A 22,463-nucleotide genomic window follows, 5' to 3' on the forward strand; every position below is an offset into this window, starting at 1 on the left:
AGTAACGACAACACGTGTCTATATCCCTGGTTCTCCTGTGTTCGAAATAGGAATCAAAACATTCAAAATTGCCATTATTTCCCCTGCTTTTTCTTTGATTACTGGCTCTGGTATAATTATGGTATTCTCCAATATTTGTCTTCATTCGGCCGGAAAATACTCATGACCTATAAGGGTTGTCACTACCGGTACGAGTCTAGCAACTCGTAGTGATAAAGGCCCCTTAGGTCATTCATACTTTCCTTGGCTGAAGGATGAAAGATGTTGGGGAATAACATCTAATTGTCAGTGTTTTCCTATGGTTTGTGACTTCACCTAATGACAGACAGTGAGAAACAGTTTATGTTAATTAAGTTGGTTTTAACAAAGGGGCAAGGTGACAATTGGTTCTAATTAAAAAAGGTTCTTAAAATTCAACAATGTTTTGATTCTGCACAGATAATCTTAGAAGTTCAGAGTATTGAAAGTGAAAGTTCTTATCGTGAGTGTAAAATAAGCGTTATTCTTTGTTCCATAGTGATTTCCCTACAGACGTACATGTACGTACATGTATGTCATAATGCCTTTATTTCCTGGAGTGGCACTTCCCTTAACCATTCTACTGAGAATATCTATCTGACTACATAGGAGGAAACTCTCCACCCACTCTGTGTTTTAGTTAATGGATACAATAGGGAATAAACCAGGAAATGTGTTCCAAAGTAGTTTGATATCTTTCCTGTTTTATTCCAGTCAGCGACCTTCAAGGTTTCCCTAGACCCTCATACTAGTATGTGCATGGGATTCAAATATGAATTTTAGTGTTTAATATTGGAAAAAATATGGCTTAAATCTTTTAAGTTTTACTAATTATAGTGTATGAAAAAATAGTACAAAATGTAGTGGATATGATAAAACCATGCATTTTTAATGAAACTGGTCAGAGTATTTTATGATATATATAATGTACCAGCCAGCACAGCGGTACCAGCCTTTCTCTACATTTGTAAGTGTGCAATTTATGGCTTTGATAACAGATAAGCTTTTAAATTAGTAAATGAATAAAAATCTGAATTATACATAATGTACCAGTCAGCACAGTGGTACATGTACCAGCCTTGCTGTACATTTGTAGGTGTGCAATTTATGGCTTTGATAACAGAGAAACTTTTAAATTAGTAAACGTGAGTGCAAGTAGTCAGGGGTATTTGCACTTATGCTTGTGATGCTTTTCTGCTGCACTGTCACTCGCTGTAAACTCATGCAAGTCACATACAGCTGCAGAGAGCATCGCAAGCACTCATGCAAATTCCCTGAGTATGCCACACTTGCACTTGTACATGATGGTAGTCTGTTCTATTATTACTGATGAAATACTACAATACTTTTTGACAAAATGACAGCTCCTTTATGCCGTAGAATGGATTTTTGGAGAATACCTTGAATTTATGGCATGCAAAGATTAACTTTTGTCTCCATTTTTAAATAATAGATATTTCTTATCTTGTGCCATAGAGAGTGTTCATTATGGCTGTGGGAAAACCTTTGCACTCCATATCTCTGAAATTTTTATTTAAGATCCATTTCTGCACTCTTAATGAAATTATGGCAAAGCCTTATTATGCTATAGTTCTGCTAGTCTTGCTGCTAGACGTTCAGGCTTTCTTTCGATGCTATAACTATAAGCGAACGAAGTTCGCATGTGAGGGCCTGCCCGAACAGTCTAGCGAATGTCATTTTCCGACCGGACATTCCATTGAGATTACATTGAGCGGTGGGTTGGGCCAGCTATGCATATATATACTTTAATATATTCAATAACCCATGACCTCGGGGAATCTCTGCATGCTAGTGTTGACAAACACATTTACGTCATTACTATGGCTTATCGGTTTATGGTAATTGTGAGTTTGATGAGTGTGTAGATGTTGTCATTCACACATTTCAGTTAACGCATTGGTGGTTATTTATACAAGCCCCCTCCTTAAGATGAATATGCATGAAAATTTAGCTATTGTCCTCTGTTTGTGCTTGTCGCTAATACGGTTCTCTGATTGGCAGTTATTTATATCCTGATGACATTCGCTAGACCTCGGATGTTCCATCCTCGATAGCGTTGTTCGGCTGTGTGTCATATTTTATCGGAAGAACATCCGAGGGCTAGCTGATAGACTATAGTTCTCCCAACTGAAACTGGAGTCCTGGATGGTATTAATATTCATTTGTTAATTAATATTCATGATATAATTAGCATAACACTAAATAAATAGTAATGAAGCAGAACAGAGGGGTGCTGCAGAAGGAACAACTGAGGCCAGCTTTGAATATCTCCCTGCTCACTGTTTCAAAGTGTCATTGTCCTCAGATGTGTTAACTTGCATGTATTTTCAATGGCAGGTGTGATAATTAGTATTTATATTATGCGCACTTAGAAACTTCCAAGAACAATACAATAGAATGTTTTGTGGTGGAATGCTAGACAGGGCATGAGGAGGTCCACAATGCAGATCAAATGCCAGTGTGCCCTCTAAGCCAATTTGATGTGCCACTGACACACACAATTTCTGGTGACACACCAAAATTTAGTGTTCCCCCATCTCTTACTATATGCATGTCTATAGACCCGTTCATATTAACCCTGTTTTACCGGTCTCATGAATTAATGGCATCACCTCTAAACATGGATTAATTTGTGCAGAATACACATTTAACTGTGCAATGTAGCATAATCTATCATGTAGAAACCCATTACACTTCCTAAAATCTACACACAAATATTTAACATTTAACTGTGCAATGTAGCATAATCTATCATGTAGAAACCCATTACACTTCCTAAAATCTACACACAAATATCCAAGCATTCAGTTTAACCATTGGGAATTACATTAATCCATTTGGTGATAAATAATCAAAGTTAATCTCCTGGTAAAGAGAGAATGTTGACATTATGGGCCCCAGTGCTCAGCAGAAGTCTGAGTTGTCTATTACTAGAACGAGATGGAATATTTACTACTCGAAATTTTGAAAATCCCCTCAAATTACATGTTTTTGCTATATTGTTTATTAGCCATAATTGCATTACTAGAAAGAGAAACCTTGAATCTTGAAACTAAGTGATGGGCTTTCTCATACTGTAGTACAGTGCTGTTTCTTGGATTGAGTGCCATGAATATCTCGATTGGCTTATGTTTTTATAACAAGTAATAAATTTGAAGGTGTTGTTCATGTCTGTGCATGAACAACAATATTACCCCTTACAAAACTGGACTGCTTATTAAGTGGTTCATAAGCATGTCGGAAGCATGTCACATGCTTATTTTATCCTTAGGTAAGTCTGAAAAACAAAGAAACGTAATTCATGTACCCAAGTGAGTTAAAAAAAATGATATGTTTGCATCACCATTCAGTTAGTGGATTGCAAGCTGTAACAATACAAAACAAATGGAATTTCTATTAGGTGACAGATCTTTCGAAATGGTGCTACAACGTATTTTGTAAAGTTTGATTTTAAAAAAGTTAAGAGATATGACTTATGAATATACTTGACTTTCGCACAGAACACAGAAATACAGACGGGAGCAAGGCAAGTCATGATCCCTGACTTTGTAAACCTCTATTTGTGGAATAGGAGTGAGTGGTATTTATAACTCTATGGACAGTTCTTTCAATATGCATGTATCATGGTACAGTATGAGTCTGACTTTGCCCCAGAGGTTTTATTGCAATTGCTTCCTGCAAAGAATGTTGTGCATTCCCCTGGGTAGGGGAAGGCTTATTTTTGAATTACTGTACTTCAAATTAGTGGATGATCGAGTCGAGTGCAGTCAAGGAACAAATAACTGACTTTAAAAACACCGCCAAGTGTTAAATTGTGTGCCAGGGACCTGACTACAATCACATACAAGCTAGGAGTGAAACTGAAAGACATCTATGATCTACGTTTTGTTTTCATGTAATAATTAAACCATAGTGCCAGTAGATAGTACACACACTGTCAGAAAGTAGACATGTATGGTGGAATCAGTGTGCCCTCTAAGCAAATAACAATTTCTAGTGATGCACCAAAATTTGGTGTTCCCTACATTTGTATCTTACTATGTGGTGACTCACAAGAAATCCCAGTTTTTCTCATTTTGACACACAACAAAATTTGGTTATCACTAGAGGGCACACTGGTGGGAATTCAAGATCAACAACTAAACAAATTCAAAAAATCAAAATGGCAGTTAGGATAACTGAAATAGTTTTAATAGTCCTTCAAGACTCCAGATAGGTGCTATCAACAACTTTATTCAACATACACAACTTCGTAATAGTTCTATCTGAGAATAGTATCTTGATGTATCAATTCTCAAAAGTGTCAAATTTATGTGTTGTCAAATTCTCATAATATACCATATATACTAAACATGTCATTTGATGTTTAATGGATTTATGTATGGATACCCACTTGTACCATAAAATACTAGCAATCCATCCTTGCAATTGAGATCCCTTGTTTATTTTTCCTGAGAGGTGTTTTTTTTACAGGATTATTATTAATAGTAGAGATGTGTATTAGGTATCATATTTTTCATATATACCTGCCACAACAATAAAGAATTAAGTAGGATATGGTGTGTGATAAAGAAAATGAAAAAAAAAACGAAACACAGCAAAACACCATAAAAGTGTCCTATGGAGACCAACCCATTTATCGGTTTTCTCGAAAATCCGCCCCAAGCGACTATTTGGAAGATAGAGAAAATGAAGAAGAAATATGCATAAAAATATCCATTTAAATCAATATGTACAATAATGTGAGTTATTGTACATTAATTAAAACATGTACATGTGTTGTTGTGTATATAAATTCCATCCAATCCTGACTTTTATCCACATAATGGCATGGAATACAGTAAGGATAGATGTAGGAATAAGTCTGTTTTGGTGAGACTGGCCTCGTCTTCATCTTTAAACTGTACAGAGTTTGTTGACCGGGAAAAGGAGTCTTGTCATCATACAAATAGACCTAAATGGTACAAATGTACATGTTCGTGTACATAAAAAAAACCCTTTTGTTTTGGTGAATTTAAAAAAAAAAGATATATGAGAGAGACTATTCCATCATATTTACGGCACTGGTAATCCAGCTTACAGTTTACTAAGATAGATCGACACAAACTAAATCTATTGTTTTTCAATGTGGTAGATTACACAAGTGGGTGATAGCAGTAATTCCTCTGTTGTGTGATTCTAATCACCCTGTGATGAAGATAGCGTAAACATTCGAAGTCCCAAAACAGCACTGCAAGTTCATCAAACACTTAAAATAAAATACATGTAGTTTTCAGAGAAGCCTGTCCACTGAGACTATACCAACTTCCACTCAGTAGTGTATCACTGTTGTACATGTATTAACATGTTGTGACAATAGTTGTAGTTTGTGTCTATCTTACTAACCCGAAGGCTCAACTGTACCAAAGTAATATCATCTCAGTGGCTATATAAGGTATTTCACATTCCACAACATGTATACTTGTATTTCAACCTTGGTTGCTGACTGGAAGGAGAATAGAACTGACAAGTAGACCATGAACTAGTTAATCCAAACTGATTTGAAGGGATTAATACATTGATGGCCGAGTGCTTTTTCCTCCCTGTGATAATATGCTCTAGGTATTATTGGCTGGCCAAGGGGCTTATCCATGTGATAAGTACAACTTACATGTATATGGCTGACTGCATGGATTGATGCCTGTTTGTACCACAGCGTAAAAGAATAAGAGCCAGTTTGAAATATAGAGAAAATATATTAGAAATCTGGAAAATAGCGAGAACAAAATTGATTATTCATGCTGTACCCTGTGGTTTGTACCAGTATAATTGGATGGGTGGGTTATCTTTGTAATGCATATATACATGTATACTCACTATTCAGAGAAACAAACATTTATTTAGTAAGTCCACATTGCATTGTGTTAGTTAATCTAAATATTGTTTAAAATACCACCTAATTTACATATCAATACACGTATAGTACACTATACATGATTATGCAAATTAGTCATTTCCTATTTCTTGACTTGATGGTCTTGAAGAGAACATATAGAACAGTTGATTTGAAAGAAAGAGGAAGGCTTGTCAGTCAAACATCCTTAAATTCACTTTTAAGTAGGTATGTTGTATTGCTTCGTTTCCGCAGTAATGGGTAATAGAGTTTTGATAGATGGATGACATGGTGATCTTGATTCGAAATAGCTGAATGACTTCCAACATTGCGTACCTGGTACTCAATCTTCTGAGACTGCACACGCCATGAATGATATATATTTCTATAAATTTTAAAGTTGGTTTTTAACTCTCTAGCTGCATCGATGATATTCTTACAAGATTTAATATGTAAACTGTGAATGAAAGCATACAAAATATAGATTAGTATACCCTCTAGTAAAAGACATACGTTCTTTGTTTGTTGCGGGTTGAAATGATAATAAAGTTGACTGATGTAAGGATAGATAATATATGTCAGTCTGTTTTGTTCTGATTGAGCCATCACTCATGATGCAGACACTTGCTTTTCATGTAAACCATTTTGATATATATAGAGGAACACCAAATTTTGATGCATCACAAAAAATTTATGTGCATCATTGGCAAATCAAGTTTAGCTTAATAGATGGTACACTAAGTGTTAAAGTTATTGCTGTCAGGCAGTCCTTGATAAAATATCATGAAAAATGTATTCCGTATGAAAAATAGACTCAATGATTAAATATTAATAAATGTGTTTATACATATATACATGCAAGAGATTTTTAATTCTCAAATTGATTTGAAGTTTCTCCAAACCTGTAACCTTTTTTATTTACTCGTAATATAGTCATTTTTATAAATGGTCACTGGAAAAGATGAAACATATTGTTCTAAGTTTAAGAAATAAATTTGTATTTAAAAAGAATATGTTATAATGTTTAGCATTTAGTTAATTTTTTCAATGTTGCATATAATCAATTTATTTACATTCACATTCACTCTAGGTTAAAAAGAATTAGAATGGGTTAGGGTGACATTTGATTTATGGATATAAAAAATATTTTAAATTTATGCAGAATATTGAACAGATGTGTGTGGCAGCATAATCTTTGTTATTGTCGAATTATTTTGTAATTGCACGAAAACAATTTAATTAGAGCCATTGTGTGATTCATGGATTTGAATAATGATCAACATTATGAAAAAAAAAATGTTTTAAATACGTTCTACCAGTAAGTCCTATATGATATTAATATGTGTCAAAATTATACAGCCATATAGCTTTGTCCTCCACTGTCTATGTTTTGATCTGTGATGCATTTTGTGTTAAGATTGTATTTTGGCCAAATTGAAGTCTATTGAAATTGAAATCAAACCGATGAGTATCAATATATCCAAAAAATATTTAGCATAATATTAAATTGTATTTTGAGGTCAAAGGTCGGGGCAAGAGGGTGAAACTACATACCTTTAGTGTAGGGCTTGATAAAGGGTAGCACAGATGCTATGGAAATTGTACATATTTCCTCCTTCTGTAGAGAGAAACTCTTTGGCCAGAATTAAACTTTCATTAATTCAATTTCAATTCATAAAATATGTTTCAATGAATGGAATGAAAATAATTATAGGAGCATATACACTGAGTTGAGATTTATTTATTTATTTATTTTTTGGTGGGGGGGGGGAGGAGGTGGGGGGGGGGTGTAGTGTCTAATCTTTGCTGGATTATGGATATTAAAGATACATGTACCTGTGGTGTGCTAAATACTATAAAGCATGTATCACTTGCTGCTGGCAGAATTCAAACTTGGTATTCATGCAGGCATATCAGTTATATATAAATGATTTAGTGACATAATTTACTTTAGTAATACAATGTCTAGGTAATCCTTTTGCCATTAACTGTGCTAACAATGCTGGAAGACAATTCTTATGAGACAGCCATGGCATAGAAGGCACTAACACCAACAACACTAATATTTCAGTAGAATGAAAGTTTATTGAATTATTGTGTGTATATTAATGCAACTTGTGTCATCATATATATCAGTTATGTACCTGTAATGAATTCAGACAGAAGTCATATATATATATATACATATATATATATATATATATATATTTTTTTTTTTTTTGTGTACACACAGCCGTCAGTGAACACACACAAGTTATGTACATAAAGCAGAATGTATAGCTAACGAATACTATTAAACCACACTATTACACCTGACGATCCTTCTGGTGAAACGGTCCGTAGTGTAATCCCACAATGTAATATCAGACTCGTCTTCTTTCATTTTTATGTATGATAGCTCTCCAAGGTGATCGAGCACTCTACTTGGCGAAAGAAGAATGAAATTATATGTATATATATATATATATATATATATATATATATATACTATTGCGCTCTTCCACTGCGGTATAGAGCAATGTCTTAGCAGATTGATACTCATCGAGTTATATATATATATATGTGTATATCTTAATATGATATTTTAGTCACTCACAGGCATTATATATGAAGTGTGTTCTCATTTGCTATACAATGTGCATGTATACATTGTATGTACATATCAAAACTGCATATTATAATATCCTAAGATGAAACACATACATCTATATTAACCTTTTCAGGAATATCTCACAATTATAATGTGAATCCTGATGAGTCCTGTAACTATACAAATGAAATTGAAAAAAAAAACACTCATGGTGTTGTTGAGTTGCTAGTACACAATGCATACAAATGTACACGTAGTTGACTCTGAGTTGTACATGTACAAGTGTGTCTATTGTAAGACTTTACTATTGTCAATACAATGGGGTTTATATAGAGTTAGATAAGATATACGTACTTGTGTGTACAGTTCTGTGCTATTGTACCATTTCTTAGACTCATTCAGTGAGTGTCTAAAGAACATACCATATTTATCAAAGGGGGAGAAGGGCTTATTAAAATATATGTCTAATGAATAAATGTTAGAGATTACCTGTCATAAAATGAGGCTTGTGTTCTTGGGTCTGTCTGTCTGTCTGTCTGTCTGTCTGTCTGTCTGTCTGTCTGTCTGTCTGTCTGTCTGTCTGTCTGTCTGGCTGGCTGGCTGTCTGTCTGTCTGTCTGCCTGTTTGTCTGTCTACCAGTCTGTCTATCTATCTATCTATCTATCTGTGTTTGTTTGTTTGTTTGTCTGTCTGTCTGTCTGTCTGTCTGTCTGTCTGTCTCTGTCATGTGCCATACATGTACATGTGTATGTGCAATGCATATGCATGTGTACATAGCATGTATACATGTGTGTGTACTTTACTGTATTAGATTAGAAATGGTCTCATGGTATGAATACATGTAACATATTTTCGCAGGAAGAGAATTGAAGAGAATCCTACAAGTTTGTCTTTTAGAAATTTCTACATGAGGATTTCTACACTTCGATAACCCTTTGCCTTCTTACATGTATTTTAAACCTGAATAATTTTTTGTATATTGATCACCATTATTTAGGAAATAGTTCTTGTAGCGTAACATCATCATATGTGTTTGTACCTGCACACATACCACATTTTGCAGTGGGGTGCAAACAATCATTTTCATGAAATTGGGTGGTGTAGTCCAATCTCTTGAGATCTAACGATTTTGTGTATCAGTATCAGAGAGAAAATGGATTCAATTTGTGGTATGAAATTGTTGTATTGTATTTCTCAAAGACATTAGCCAAAGTCATCTAGGAAATCTATCTGATTATCTTGATGTTTAGTGATCAGATAACATGATATCAGTTGTCATTATTACATATCAGGAAGTTATTTTGAAGTGGAGTTTATCAGTAATTGTTATTATCAACAGGAAATTATTTTGATTAAAGATAGTTTTTGGAAGTTGATATCAGGAAATGATTTTGTGAAGTTGATCTAGTCAAATCAGCATAGTTTACATTCTAAATTATCAATTTAGAAAATGTTAACAGCCTCGTAAACCCCGATATTAAATTAAAACAATCAAATTATGTTAAATATGTCCATAACTATATGCTCTAGCATCAATCATTATTACATTATAATTGACACCAGAATGGAAAATTCCATGGGATTTATTTCATATATCATCATATATCATATCATATATCATATCATATCATATCATATCATATCATATCATATTGAACACATATTGCCTGGCCATGAGGGCTATAGCACCCGTTTATTACACCTGAGGGACTGTGAGTTACCAGAATCACATGCTATTATATCAATAGCATGTGATTCTGGTAACTCACAGTCACACGGGGGTAATGAACGGGTGCTATAGCCCGAATATAGGCCAGGCAATATGTGTTTTATAATATACCTCATGCTGTGAACTAATGTGGTGGCAGATGACATTGTCATTTTGACCTGCTGTGAATGCGCGGTGGTCACGTGACCATGTAAAAGTTGATGGAAATATTTCCCTAGGGAAATAGTCATTCTATTTTCCTATCACGTGACTGATTCTAGCGAATCATGGCACAGCATTATCACTAGGTATATTATAACATTATATCATATCATATCATATCATATAAAATACAGCTTTGAAAGGCTAAAAGTAAAAGCCTTTTTAAAAGTATATGAGCTGATCAAGAGTCAAATGCCAGAAGAATAGAGTCAAATGTTCAAGAACTCACAATTTATTCATATTATCCATACTCATATATTTACTTAAGAACAGAACATGAAATACTATATCATCTTGTTCTAATTGTTTGGAGCTACCTATCTCTCTACTATATTGATTTCATTTTGAGAGTTATATCCTTGTAATGTATACATCTCAGGTTTGCTGTTGAGGATTTTTGCCAATCAGAGTCACTTGATTGATATTGATTTTGTTGTGAACTGTACAGTCCCAGTGTGTATTCAAGGTTTCATACTGCTGTAGGTTTTATGTGCAGCTGCAGCATGTCAGCAGCATGTCACTTTTAGGAATACTGAAAATAGTAGCAATGTCAGTCTAAAAAAAAGGTGATTTCCATGACAATATTGTGTACACTCAGACAACAAACACTATTATCCGAGATGTGACATATGACAGCTAACTATATACATGTATATATCCTTTTTGTCGTGGGTTTGTGTCAATGAAATTAATAAATTTTCAAGTTAAATTCAGTAAAGATGAAATGAAATTATGTTGTAAATGTCACCACAAATACAAATGTCAGATTTGAATGGTGATTCCTTTGACATTTTAATATACATTTGTACACTCAAACAACCAACGCTTCTTTCTAAGATGTATATGACGTAACAATCAGTGTGCTCTGAAAGCCAATTTGAAATGCCACTGACGCACACAATTTCTAGTGATGCACCAAAATTTGGAGTTCCCCTATCTCTTAACTATGTGGTGATCAACTCACAAGAAATGCTAGTTTTTTCTCAGTTTGACTCACAACAACAAAATGTGACTATCATTAGAGGGTACACTGCGGAGATTAATGTACAATACTTTTTGCAGTGATTTTAGGGCTTTTCAACTAATTCAATAGAGATAAAATGACATTATTTTACAAATGACACTATAAAAATAGTGAATCTAGCAATAGCATCGATGTCAGGTTAGAATGATGATTCCCATGACAATGTTCAAAGTGTAAGTGAGACATATGACAGTATTACATACATTTTTGTTGTAAACTTTGTGTCAGTATGTTAATGAAATTAAGAAATTTACAATTAATTCAATAAATGAAACAAATTATTTTACAAATAAAGTCATCAAAGTATATTGATGTAATGAAAAGTAATTACGACATGTGTTTAATTTAATTAGAAGCAAAATTGAGTTTCTGAGCAGGAAAACAACAAATTATTTAATGAAAAGAGAGATATACAAGCACTTTCTATGGCTCAAACTCAAAGTGACACCTAGATAAATAATAGAAACTAATTATTGCTTCAGAGGTTTTAAGAAGCTGACCTCCTCCACAGTATTCAAGTGATATCTACATACATGCAGTGTTTTTATTATGGTGATGCTATTAATTATCTTGATAAAATCTATCTGTCCCATTTTAACAAGCTTATGTATATAATTGTGTACACATCAAAATTGTAATTCAAGGTATATCCGCACCCCCACCCTCACTCCACCCTCTCTCCTATTATCACCAGAGTTCCAAGCCACAGCAAAAACACTTTGTAGGTAGGTATATAATATTAATAAAATTTGATAAAGTGGTGATTAAAATGAATACAAGTTAACTCATGCAGTTACATGTAAGGGATATCATATAATGAATATGAGTCTACATTTCACTTGCACTCGACAACGCATTTTCAAAATACTATCACAGGCTAGACTACAAAATTAATTGATCCAGGGAAGTCAGTCAGAGAATTACTCCACAGTAGACCACTAGGAATGCAAAGTGTTTTCAGTCTGTTAGGACATATGTAACTCAAGATGTGATCGAAATTCAGAACAAGCTTATTTAGTGACAATCATTGTTCAATACTTATACACCTTTACTACTACAGGGGTCAACATTTCCCATTAGAGTACTGTACAGTATTGTGCCGTAAGGTATCAACCATTTAAATCACCATACTGATCTCACAGGAGTTCTAAGGTACATTTAATTGTGTGTGTATTTAAGGAGTTTAGAGTATACAGGATTATGGAGCAATGTGATCCAGGTATTGAAAAAGGGTGTCAGATTTTGATCTGTTATCTCCCTCCCTCTCACTGCAGACGAATTCAATTTCTCAGAACCATCTTGTGTTGAATGGAGTAACTCAAATACTGATATTGCGTTGAACAGAAAACTGTAAATATACAGTGTTTCAGATTGTGTGATCAGTGTCAATCAATCAAGCTACATGTACTTGATCAGGAACACTTTGGTCTAGAAAAAAGACACACATGCATTGCAGTATTAGATGTGGATGTAACTGTTGAGAAATAAGTGTGATAGTTCTTAATTATAACATAATTTTCCAAGAAATTAGCGTAGTAAGTATCTAGCATCTGACATGTACATGTATGGACCAGTAAACACAAAGAATTCCATGCACTCGTCCACAATGAAATAAATGACATTCATCAGTGTGACAATCACAGTTCAGATTTTAAGCTACATAGTACATGTTACATGTACATGTACTAAGAAATGCACTTATAGCACTTACAGATACATGTATATACAATCTGATTAAAATCTGATGTAGTGTACACTTCGCAATTTCTTTTTGGCTGTTACATTTACTGTTGCTTGTTCTTTTGTGAGCACTCATTACATACTGTACTTCTGACACAACACCATAGGTATTCCCAAGCCACACAAGAGCACTGAGTGAACTCACTCACTCAACCAATGCAAATGTGTAATACACCGAAACATACCGGTACAGTACTTCAGAACATACTGTTTGAAAAGGACACAAGCACAGAGTGCAGACAACAAAGTTTATAGTTATTGTTTGATCATTCTTTCTTTCAATTTCAAACGATGAGTGTTACATTGTAAGACGGATTCTGATTGGTTACTCATAAGTATGAGATTGGGTTCTGGAAAACCTGTGGTATTGTGTCAGATGTATACACATGTAAAGATCTCAGTGCTCACAAAAGAACAAATGACAGTAAATGTAACAGCCAAAAAGAAATCGTGATGTGCACTCTACATGTACATTGGATTTTAATCAGATAGATGAGTGTAGTACATGTACATCAAATCTCTTGTATTTTGTATAAGAGACAACTAATAGTATTTTAGCATTTAATTCAGACAAACATTATATTACATGTAGAGAAAGAAGTATTCCTATAGACTGTAAGATATGTCATGTTGTTCAGTCAGCCCAATCAGGCTTCTCAACCTGCTGGCTAATACATGTAGCATGACATGAATGTAGTATATCTTACGGACTAGTATTCCTGCTCAGTACAATGTACTCAACAAAAGAGGAAGTTTTAACCTGATATATAGAACAATATATAGAACACGGAAGTTGTGCTGGCTGTGTACAATAGGTGAAAACACATACATGTACTGCACCCAGTTTGAGTCATGACAGTTGTGTTCGTGAATAAAGATCAAGTGACTTTCAGGTTTATTTATTATGTATGCATGCATCAAGTAGCAGTCAATAGTCGGCTACTATGGTTACTACTTTCAACGACCAGTTCATATCTGGATGGTTCCTTCATAGTAGTTACATCATACTTACTACAACTGTGATTTATTTCTGTTTGTTAAACTGCTAAGTGGTAGGAGAATATCCTGTTTTGTTGTGTTTATAGACATGAGCAGTTTCTTAAGTCATTGTTGACACTGAAGCTTTCTCTGAAGTATTATATACACGTACTTGGAACTATAAATTGAAAACAAATGTGACGTTTCTATCCCTCTACTATGGACCTTGATCATGAAATATACTGTCCTATTGATTCTTGGAACTCATGAACAATATATATTCTCCATTATTATATATTTGTTTGTAGACATTTCCATCAATTAGTACTACCATAAAAATGGTTTCACATACATTAGAAATACATGAACATTATAAAAGTAATAATTAAGTTTCATATACATGATTTTTAAACTTTACATAAAAATAACTGTACTCATGATGTTGAATACTGTCTTTTACTTCTTGCAAGCTTTATACTTGTAAGAGGCAGTGTTTTTTTTAAATGGCCATATGGATGAGGATTGGGTATTTATTTTGGACTTTTATTAATTTTATAAAACAATTTTATCATGGCGTCCTACATGTACTTGAAAAATCAATGTGAAACAACATTGTCCAAGTCTGCGTTTATCATTAAATGCATTGCAAAAAGCCAAAAATGCGTACAGTTATTGTACGTACAATAACAAACATTTTACACATTTATTATGCTTTTGCAATTCATAGAACTACAAACAAGGACTTGGTATATGTTGTGTCACATTGATTTTTCAAGTAGGAAGTGATGATAAAATTGTTTTGTAAAAGAAATCTCCAAAATAAATATCCAATCCTCATCCATATGGCCACTTTAATGTGGCCGCTAGTACATTTGTGCAATATTTAAAATGCCACAAGCTGGGTTTACAAACCTTTTTTAATACTCGGCTGAAAATACTTACATAAAACGTTGATTAAACTATAATTATAGTATAATATTAATATCAATACATGCCTTCTAAGTTCTATGACATTGTAGTTGACTTCTGGCATTGTTAGAGCAATTGATTGCATAGTATGGATTTAATATCGATACATGCCTTCTAAGTTCTATGACATTGTAATTGACTACTGGCATTGTTACAGCAATTGATTGCATAGTATGGATTTAATATCGATACATGCCTTCTAAGTTCTATGACATTGCAGTTACCTTCTGGCATTGTTAGAGCAATTGATTGCATAGTATGGATTTAATATCGATACATGCCTTCTAAGTTCTATGACATTGCAGTTACCTTCTGGCATTGTTAGAGCAATTGATTGCATAGTATGAATTTAATATCGATACATGCCTTCTAAGTTCTATGCCATTGCAGTTGCCTTCTGGCATTGTTAGAGCAATTGATTGCATATATAGTATAGATTTAATATCGATACATGCCTTCTAAGTTCTATGCCATTGCAGTTGCCTTCTGGCATTGTTAGAGCAATTGATTGCATAGTATGGATTCCTCAACAGTCTTTAATATGTATAAAATAACTTCGTCGGATCGTTTATATGTTATATCTTAATACAAAAATGGACCCAGTTTGAGTTCAGTCAAGTGCAAGAGATAGCTACATGTATGTATGCTTTAGTACATAGAATACTACGAGCGACTTTTAAATATGCAGCGTAAAAGCCATAAATTTCACCCAAAATTGTATAACCTCAGCTTCTGTCCTCGTAAGTTAAAACATTAAAAGGAATACATGTATCACTAATATACCTTTCTGTCTTGTAGTTATGCGTGCAGTTGGCTTGGGTATTATACATTATAATATACATATTACATACATAATACATATGATTTATTACTCATTTAGGGATTGACAACTCCTGACTGTTCAAAATAAAAAGCATCATTGTTTGTATTTGAATAGAGAAGAAAAAAACTAAAGGAAAACGCCTCTTGCTGACATTTGCTTTAATTTAGTTATTTCACATCATACAAAACTTTAACTCCGTTGCATTTCAGGTTAATGTCAGTCACTAACATTTTGAACTCAAATGTTTTTTGTTTGCTTTCTTTTCAGTCTGAAGAGCTTTCATTCAATTTTCCCTTTTATGGACACAACTTGACATCTGTTGTCATAGCAACAGGAGGTAAGTCACCCTGACTATCAAAAAGATGAATGAACCAGGTAAAATGGTCTCAGAATTTGAATAGGATCAAAAAAAAAACATACTCCATGTTCAAACTTTAAAGTAGTTCTGTTTGTGTCTTGTACTCAACATGTTGTGAGGGCACAAGGATTGATATGTGTGTCTTTGCCTTCAACTTTACATTAACCAGTATTTGTTGAAAATGTTATTAGAACTTGCAGACACGCTGCTTTAAGTGGTGGTAATTTAATTTTTTCTGGCAGCATCTGATCGTCACAGACTTGTGAAGGTTACCTTACACTTTACAGTCTCCTGGACTGGGAATAATTGCTTTCAGACTTGTATTCCTTGTCTGCCAGGACTTGGGGAATGAAACCCATGGAAGCAATTTGTGTCTTCATCTATACAGGATTCCAGTAATGAGGATTAGAACATATATTGTAACTCAAAACCTGCACTAGCTGCAACTGGGACAGTTTTTTTTTCAAATAACCAAATATGATATTTACTAGAAATTGGTCAGTTACTTATAAAAAAGACATTGTGTCTGTTAATGTTAATGTAATTAGTGGTCAATATTATCTGTAGGTATATATGTAGTGTAGTGATAAGTTTAAACCTTGAGAAAAAGCTTGGTTTTGAATTTGTCACCATGATAGAACTGTACTTAGTTGTAACTTGAGTATCATTTTTCAGTCAGACATCCACACAATATTCACTTAATCAGTGGTCGATATGATCCATGCGCAATACAGAAACGGGTTGAAATCCTGATCTCTGTTGAGGGCGCCGATTTTTGGATGCGAACCCAACAATTAATTTGATTTTATTTGATTTTATTTATCGTGTATACAGCCATAAATAATATGTTTATCCATAGGTGATGCAATACTCTTTATGTGTATGATATTACGAGAAAATTATTGTACCTAAAATAAAACATTTTCAAAAAATATGTTCAGTTGCAGCTAGTGCAGCTTTAAAGCCCCAATCCCAGGTGTACATCACTTTAGTGTTCTGTTATCAGTGGAGACATATTAATGGAATTATGTAGTCCCGAGTATTTATTTGTTCAGAAACAATTCTAAAATTCTGTAGTTCTGCCAAAAGCACTGTTTTCCACACACCTATATTTTTCACTCCAGACTGAGTCGTTCAGATTAAATAATTTAGTACACACAATTTAGGTAGTCAGCACTCCGGTAGTGACAGACTGTAAGATAAGTCGTGTTGTTCAGTCTAATCAGGCTTCTTAACGATGAGTGCTGGCTGATAGCGTGGCATGAATGCCTGTATATTGCAGACTAGATTAGTGAAACAGCAGAACTTGGGTAGTGAAAGGGCTATGTGTATACATAATGCCATTGATGAAAAATACTGAATAGAAATATCAAAAGTACATGATAGCTTATGATACAATGCATTTCAAGTCATGGATAATTTATATGTGTCTTAAAGTTAAAGGTGAAAATAATGAGGAAAGATGCCATGAACAAATCATTTGAATTTTGTTGAAAAGGTGAATATTTATAGCTTTCATCCCCAAAAAAGTAATGTTGATTCATCTTTTCTATTATATCATATTAACAGAAAAGATAAAAGTAAAACTTTGTTTGGTACCAACATCCAAAATAATACAACGCACTTCAGGATGCATTTAAAAAGATGTCTTTTAAACAGAGCACTCACAAAAAATATTATATTTCCAACAGGATGTCCGAGTCACTAACAGTAGCTCTTTATACTTTGTCAATTGTAGTAAGTATTTAAACTTAGCCTTGAGCGCCATACGTCTTGCCCCAGGTGTGCTAGCATTGAATGATAAGAAAGTGCCAGATGTGTACATGTAGCTGTACTACACAGTAACACTACACCGTTACCAAGGTGATCAAATTATAGATGACTGATTCTCACAGCAATTGTTATTTATTTAAGTGAAAAGAGAGAATATTTCATATATTGTCAGTATGTTCTTATGTCGTATTATAGGCAAGTTGTATAATTGAGTTCGTTGATCAATAAATTATTTGGAAAAAAAAAAAAAATTGGTGCCTAAAATGAACATACAATAACAAAAGCACTTTAATTATACATTTCAAAAATATGCTTAATTTACTTTTTGAATTCAATATGCCCCACTATGACTTTTTCATTATTATCATCATCATTATTATTATTATTATTTTCAACAAAACTACTTTACAGATGAAATGATAAAATTTACTATAATCCTCTGACATTTTATAACCTTAGTAATTACAATATCCAGATACTTATGGAAATTTCTACTCTCGTATACATCTATAGTCAAAACATTTCTGTGCAGCAAAGCCCAAATTTTCGTCAACATCGTCAGAGGTATACTTTACAATAGGACGATGCCCAAGAGATGTTGGCGAAAATTTGGGACTCTCATCCGAGAAATGTTTTGACTATCATGCATGTGAGTAGAAATTTTCATGTAATTTAGTAATTGTGAGTGAATCCAGAGTCCATGAACTTTCGTCCTTGTAGAATATTCAGGTTGCATGCAACTGAAAAACAGACTGATCACATGCACTAATAAGTATTCAGCTAGACAAATGGGGGGATATCATAATAAGTATTTCACTGCATCAGTAATGTAATGATCACAATATCCTTATTACGACAACCACTACTTAATGACTTGGTAATGTTGATAGTGGCAGACATGCAAATCCTTCAATATTTCTTGTGGAATTTAATACCGCTATTTTTGCTGAGAGCAATTTAGACGTAGAAGTTATAGAACGTTTATTAGAAATAAACGCCAGGATGAACTAACCTTTGAGCCCAAAACCCTTCCAGGAGAAGTTTAGTTTTACTTTGTATAGGTTTTCAGTGAATTATACATTAATTTGGTTTAATTAAATGAAGTGCCAGTATTTTAGGTAGGTACTGCTGTCAGTATCCATTCTGTATACTAATGGTGTACCGGTACATGTAAGGTAAAATAACTTGAGGCTTACAACTGTACATTTTAAGTGGTTCCCTTTTTCCTGAGAAGAAACTAAATGAGCTTATCAGGCCCTAGGATATGATAGCACTACTTTCCTTATCATGTTACACTAATCAAGTACTGTGGGAAATTACGTCCCTGGCATCGTTGATAGAATAGTTTGAAGATAATACCAGCATGTCAGTTAAAAGATGAAACGTATGGGATGAATTTATGTATGCATACATAGATATTATATCCTGAAATATTGATGAAATTGGATCTGGGTGAATAATTCACATTGCATCACATGCTGTGCTGAATACATGTAGAGTTGTTATCCATGCAAAGAATGGCACAGATCCAGGGGTTTGCATAGTCTTGTAAATCTACTTTACAGTTGGTTCATTGTACGGTATCTTAAAGCTTATACTTATTATAGGAGGTAGAATTTGCCATATCCAGAATTTTATTCCCTGAGGGGAAATCTCTCAAAGCATATTACCAGGATATATTTCTGGAGATAATTGGCATATTTTCATCTGGACAAACCTACACGTACACACTGTAGTTTTCTTGACCTGTCTGCAACCTCTGGTTGAGTTGGTAAAGGCTTAAATTATAAGTTGTCATTCAAAATTATATTGTTGTAATTAGCACTTGTTGATATTTCCATTATGAAAAAAAATAAATCAAAGCAGTGTACGATTTTTACCCATGGTACTGAACTGTGATGGTAACTTTCAAAAAGGGTTATCCAACTCTGTTTTGTTGCTTGCATTTCTCCTCATAAATAATGAGTTGGTAAAAAAAAAGAAAAAAAAGTATGTGTATTTGATAATTGTCCAACTTTCATTAATAGTCTGGATGCCTTAGAAATCATGTAAATTGAAGTAAGGATACTGTATAAACTACTTGGTCTTGATCGCTTTATTTACCTCTATTTCCGTATTCCTGTGTATATTGTTGTTCGTTTTCATTTTTGTTTTGTTCCAAAGAGGTGCTCACTCCCAGAAAATATAAAACAAACAACAATATATGAAGGAAGTAGAGGTACATACATGTAAAGCAATCTGTACTCCTACATCAGATTTTAGTTAGATTGAGTCTTAAACATAAGTTAATTTCTGATCTGACCTTACTGTTTTGTTAATTTTTACAAAAGATTCTGTTGTCAGATTTAAGAAATATAGTCCCTGCAAATCAGTCCTGAGAAACAGAGAAATTATTTAATGCCTACATGTGTCTAATGGCCGCGGACAGCGGAATTATCCTTCTATTTCAAGTACAAAATATGACACTGTAAATTCCCTTCCTTTCCATTCTCGCAAACTAGAGCCATTATTTCTTCCACTACACTTCGAAATAAAACCAGTAGGGACCGACTCGTCAAGAATGGTACCATAAAACGGTCGTGGTTTGCGACGATGTTCCTTTTTTATTTACCATGGTTCAAAACCTGATGAATTCAGAATATCTTTGCATGTCTGATCACTTTCTGATCAATCCAATTAGCATTTTGTAACCTTTTGAAAAATTTGTATGTATTCAAGACATGCAGCAGTTTGTAATATGAATAATGCAAAGTATATTACATCGTCAATCCCAACATAATTTAGACTCTGTCCATACAAGATTGATATGTCATACGTACTTACAAGTCCCGTCGTAAGTACTGAATATGCATTATTGCAATATGGTAATAATTTTTGCCGAGCACTCGTAGTTCAAATAAGATAGAAAATCAATCTGATAAAAAAAAATGTGATGTACCAATAGCACTGTAACTAGAATTCCTTCATTTTTCAGTACATGTGTGTCCTTCTTTCATATGTCATAATTTGTTTTTGATTTTGTCAATCTGAGTACTAGAAATTACTGACAGGTGCTCAACTAGTGAGAACAACAAAGTCAAAACTGAATGACAATTTTAGCATACAAAGGAAATATATATGTAGGTATAAATAACAGAACTCTAGCCGTATATCTTTGTCAGACTGTAGTCTGATTGGATGCAAAACATGTACATGTATCTTCTGTGTAAAAGGAAATATTTCTTAATACTTTGTAATGTAATTTTGTAATAGTGATAATAATAATATTAGTTTTTGTATAGTGCCTTCCCACTTTGTACTCAAAGCACTTTACAATTATTACCTTTGGCACGGATCTATAGCGACACAACGGCACCTTATACTTCCTCAACTCCCTGGGGAGCATACAATCCATAACTACATGCATCTTTTAGGAGAGATGAAAGCTGTTCACTCTGAGTGAAATTAAAAATCAAAGTTGTACTGGTACAATCAAACGTTCATTATAACCACTAATTTAATATTTTGATTATTTTTTTTTAAATCAGGATTCTTGTACATGGGTTCATTCCTACACAAATGGTTGACAGCCACGCAATATATTGCTCCACTGATGGGTAATTTCAACCCCTCTATAAATGACTCAGCAACTATCAGATATGTTGATACAGGTAGGTCTTGCAATATTAATTTCGTAGACTTAAGATTTATTTCTTAGAGTTGCATAATCAAGCCCTTTCTCAAAATGTCACTTTCTAGTCTATACTCTCTCAATAGCTATGACACCATCACGGTTGTCAATGGCAACAGGCATGTTAGTGATATAACTGCACAGTCCCATTATCACATTACCAGACACATTTTGTCAATGGAAATAAGCCATTTCCTAAGGTTGCCATAGTGACCTAATGCATTAAAAAAAGCTTTTTGATAATGTGCAGAATTAGTTCTAATGTTATCCCTGGCAACATATCTGCAAACTCTTCAAGTTGTACATGTAGTGCATAAGCTCTCATTACTAAGGAGGTAGAGTATTCATAAAGCTAAATTCTAGCCAATTTTTCTATATTCAGTAAGAAAACCATGAATTGACAAATTTTTTCCCTGTTTCCCCTGTCATTTTCTGCCATTTACACGATGTCATTTCCAAATGAAAACACAACTATTTTGTTATGTTTCTGCCTACCGATGACACAATACATTTACATGTACATGACAACAATGCACATAAAAACACAACAATTTCAAAACACTGCCCAAAGTGGATTGTTTTCCAAGTGATACATTATCATTCACAAACAAACTCTGAGTAAATGGGTGAAAACTGAAAGATTTGAAAACAGAGTTTTGTAAATGACCGAAAATGCAACAAATTCGAAAATGCACAT

At 33.7% G+C, this 22,463-nt stretch overlaps 1 protein-coding gene across 1 annotated transcript in view; it reads left to right on the forward strand.

Annotated features, from left to right (window-relative positions):
- The window catches only part of LOC144434094 (plexin domain-containing protein 2-like), a 56,324-nt gene that overhangs the window by 19,224 nt on the left and 14,637 nt on the right, over positions 1-22,463 (forward strand). The window contains exons 4-5 of the mRNA XM_078122549.1: positions 16,233-16,302; positions 21,624-21,746. Of these exons, the coding sequence (XP_077978675.1) occupies positions 16,233-16,302; positions 21,624-21,746 (193 nt within the window). The remainder of the gene's footprint in view (positions 1-16,232; positions 16,303-21,623; positions 21,747-22,463) is intronic.

Source organism: Glandiceps talaboti, chromosome 4 (assembly GCF_964340395.1).
Source record: "Glandiceps talaboti chromosome 4, keGlaTala1.1, whole genome shotgun sequence".
NCBI lineage: Eukaryota > Metazoa > Hemichordata > Enteropneusta > Spengelidae > Glandiceps > Glandiceps talaboti.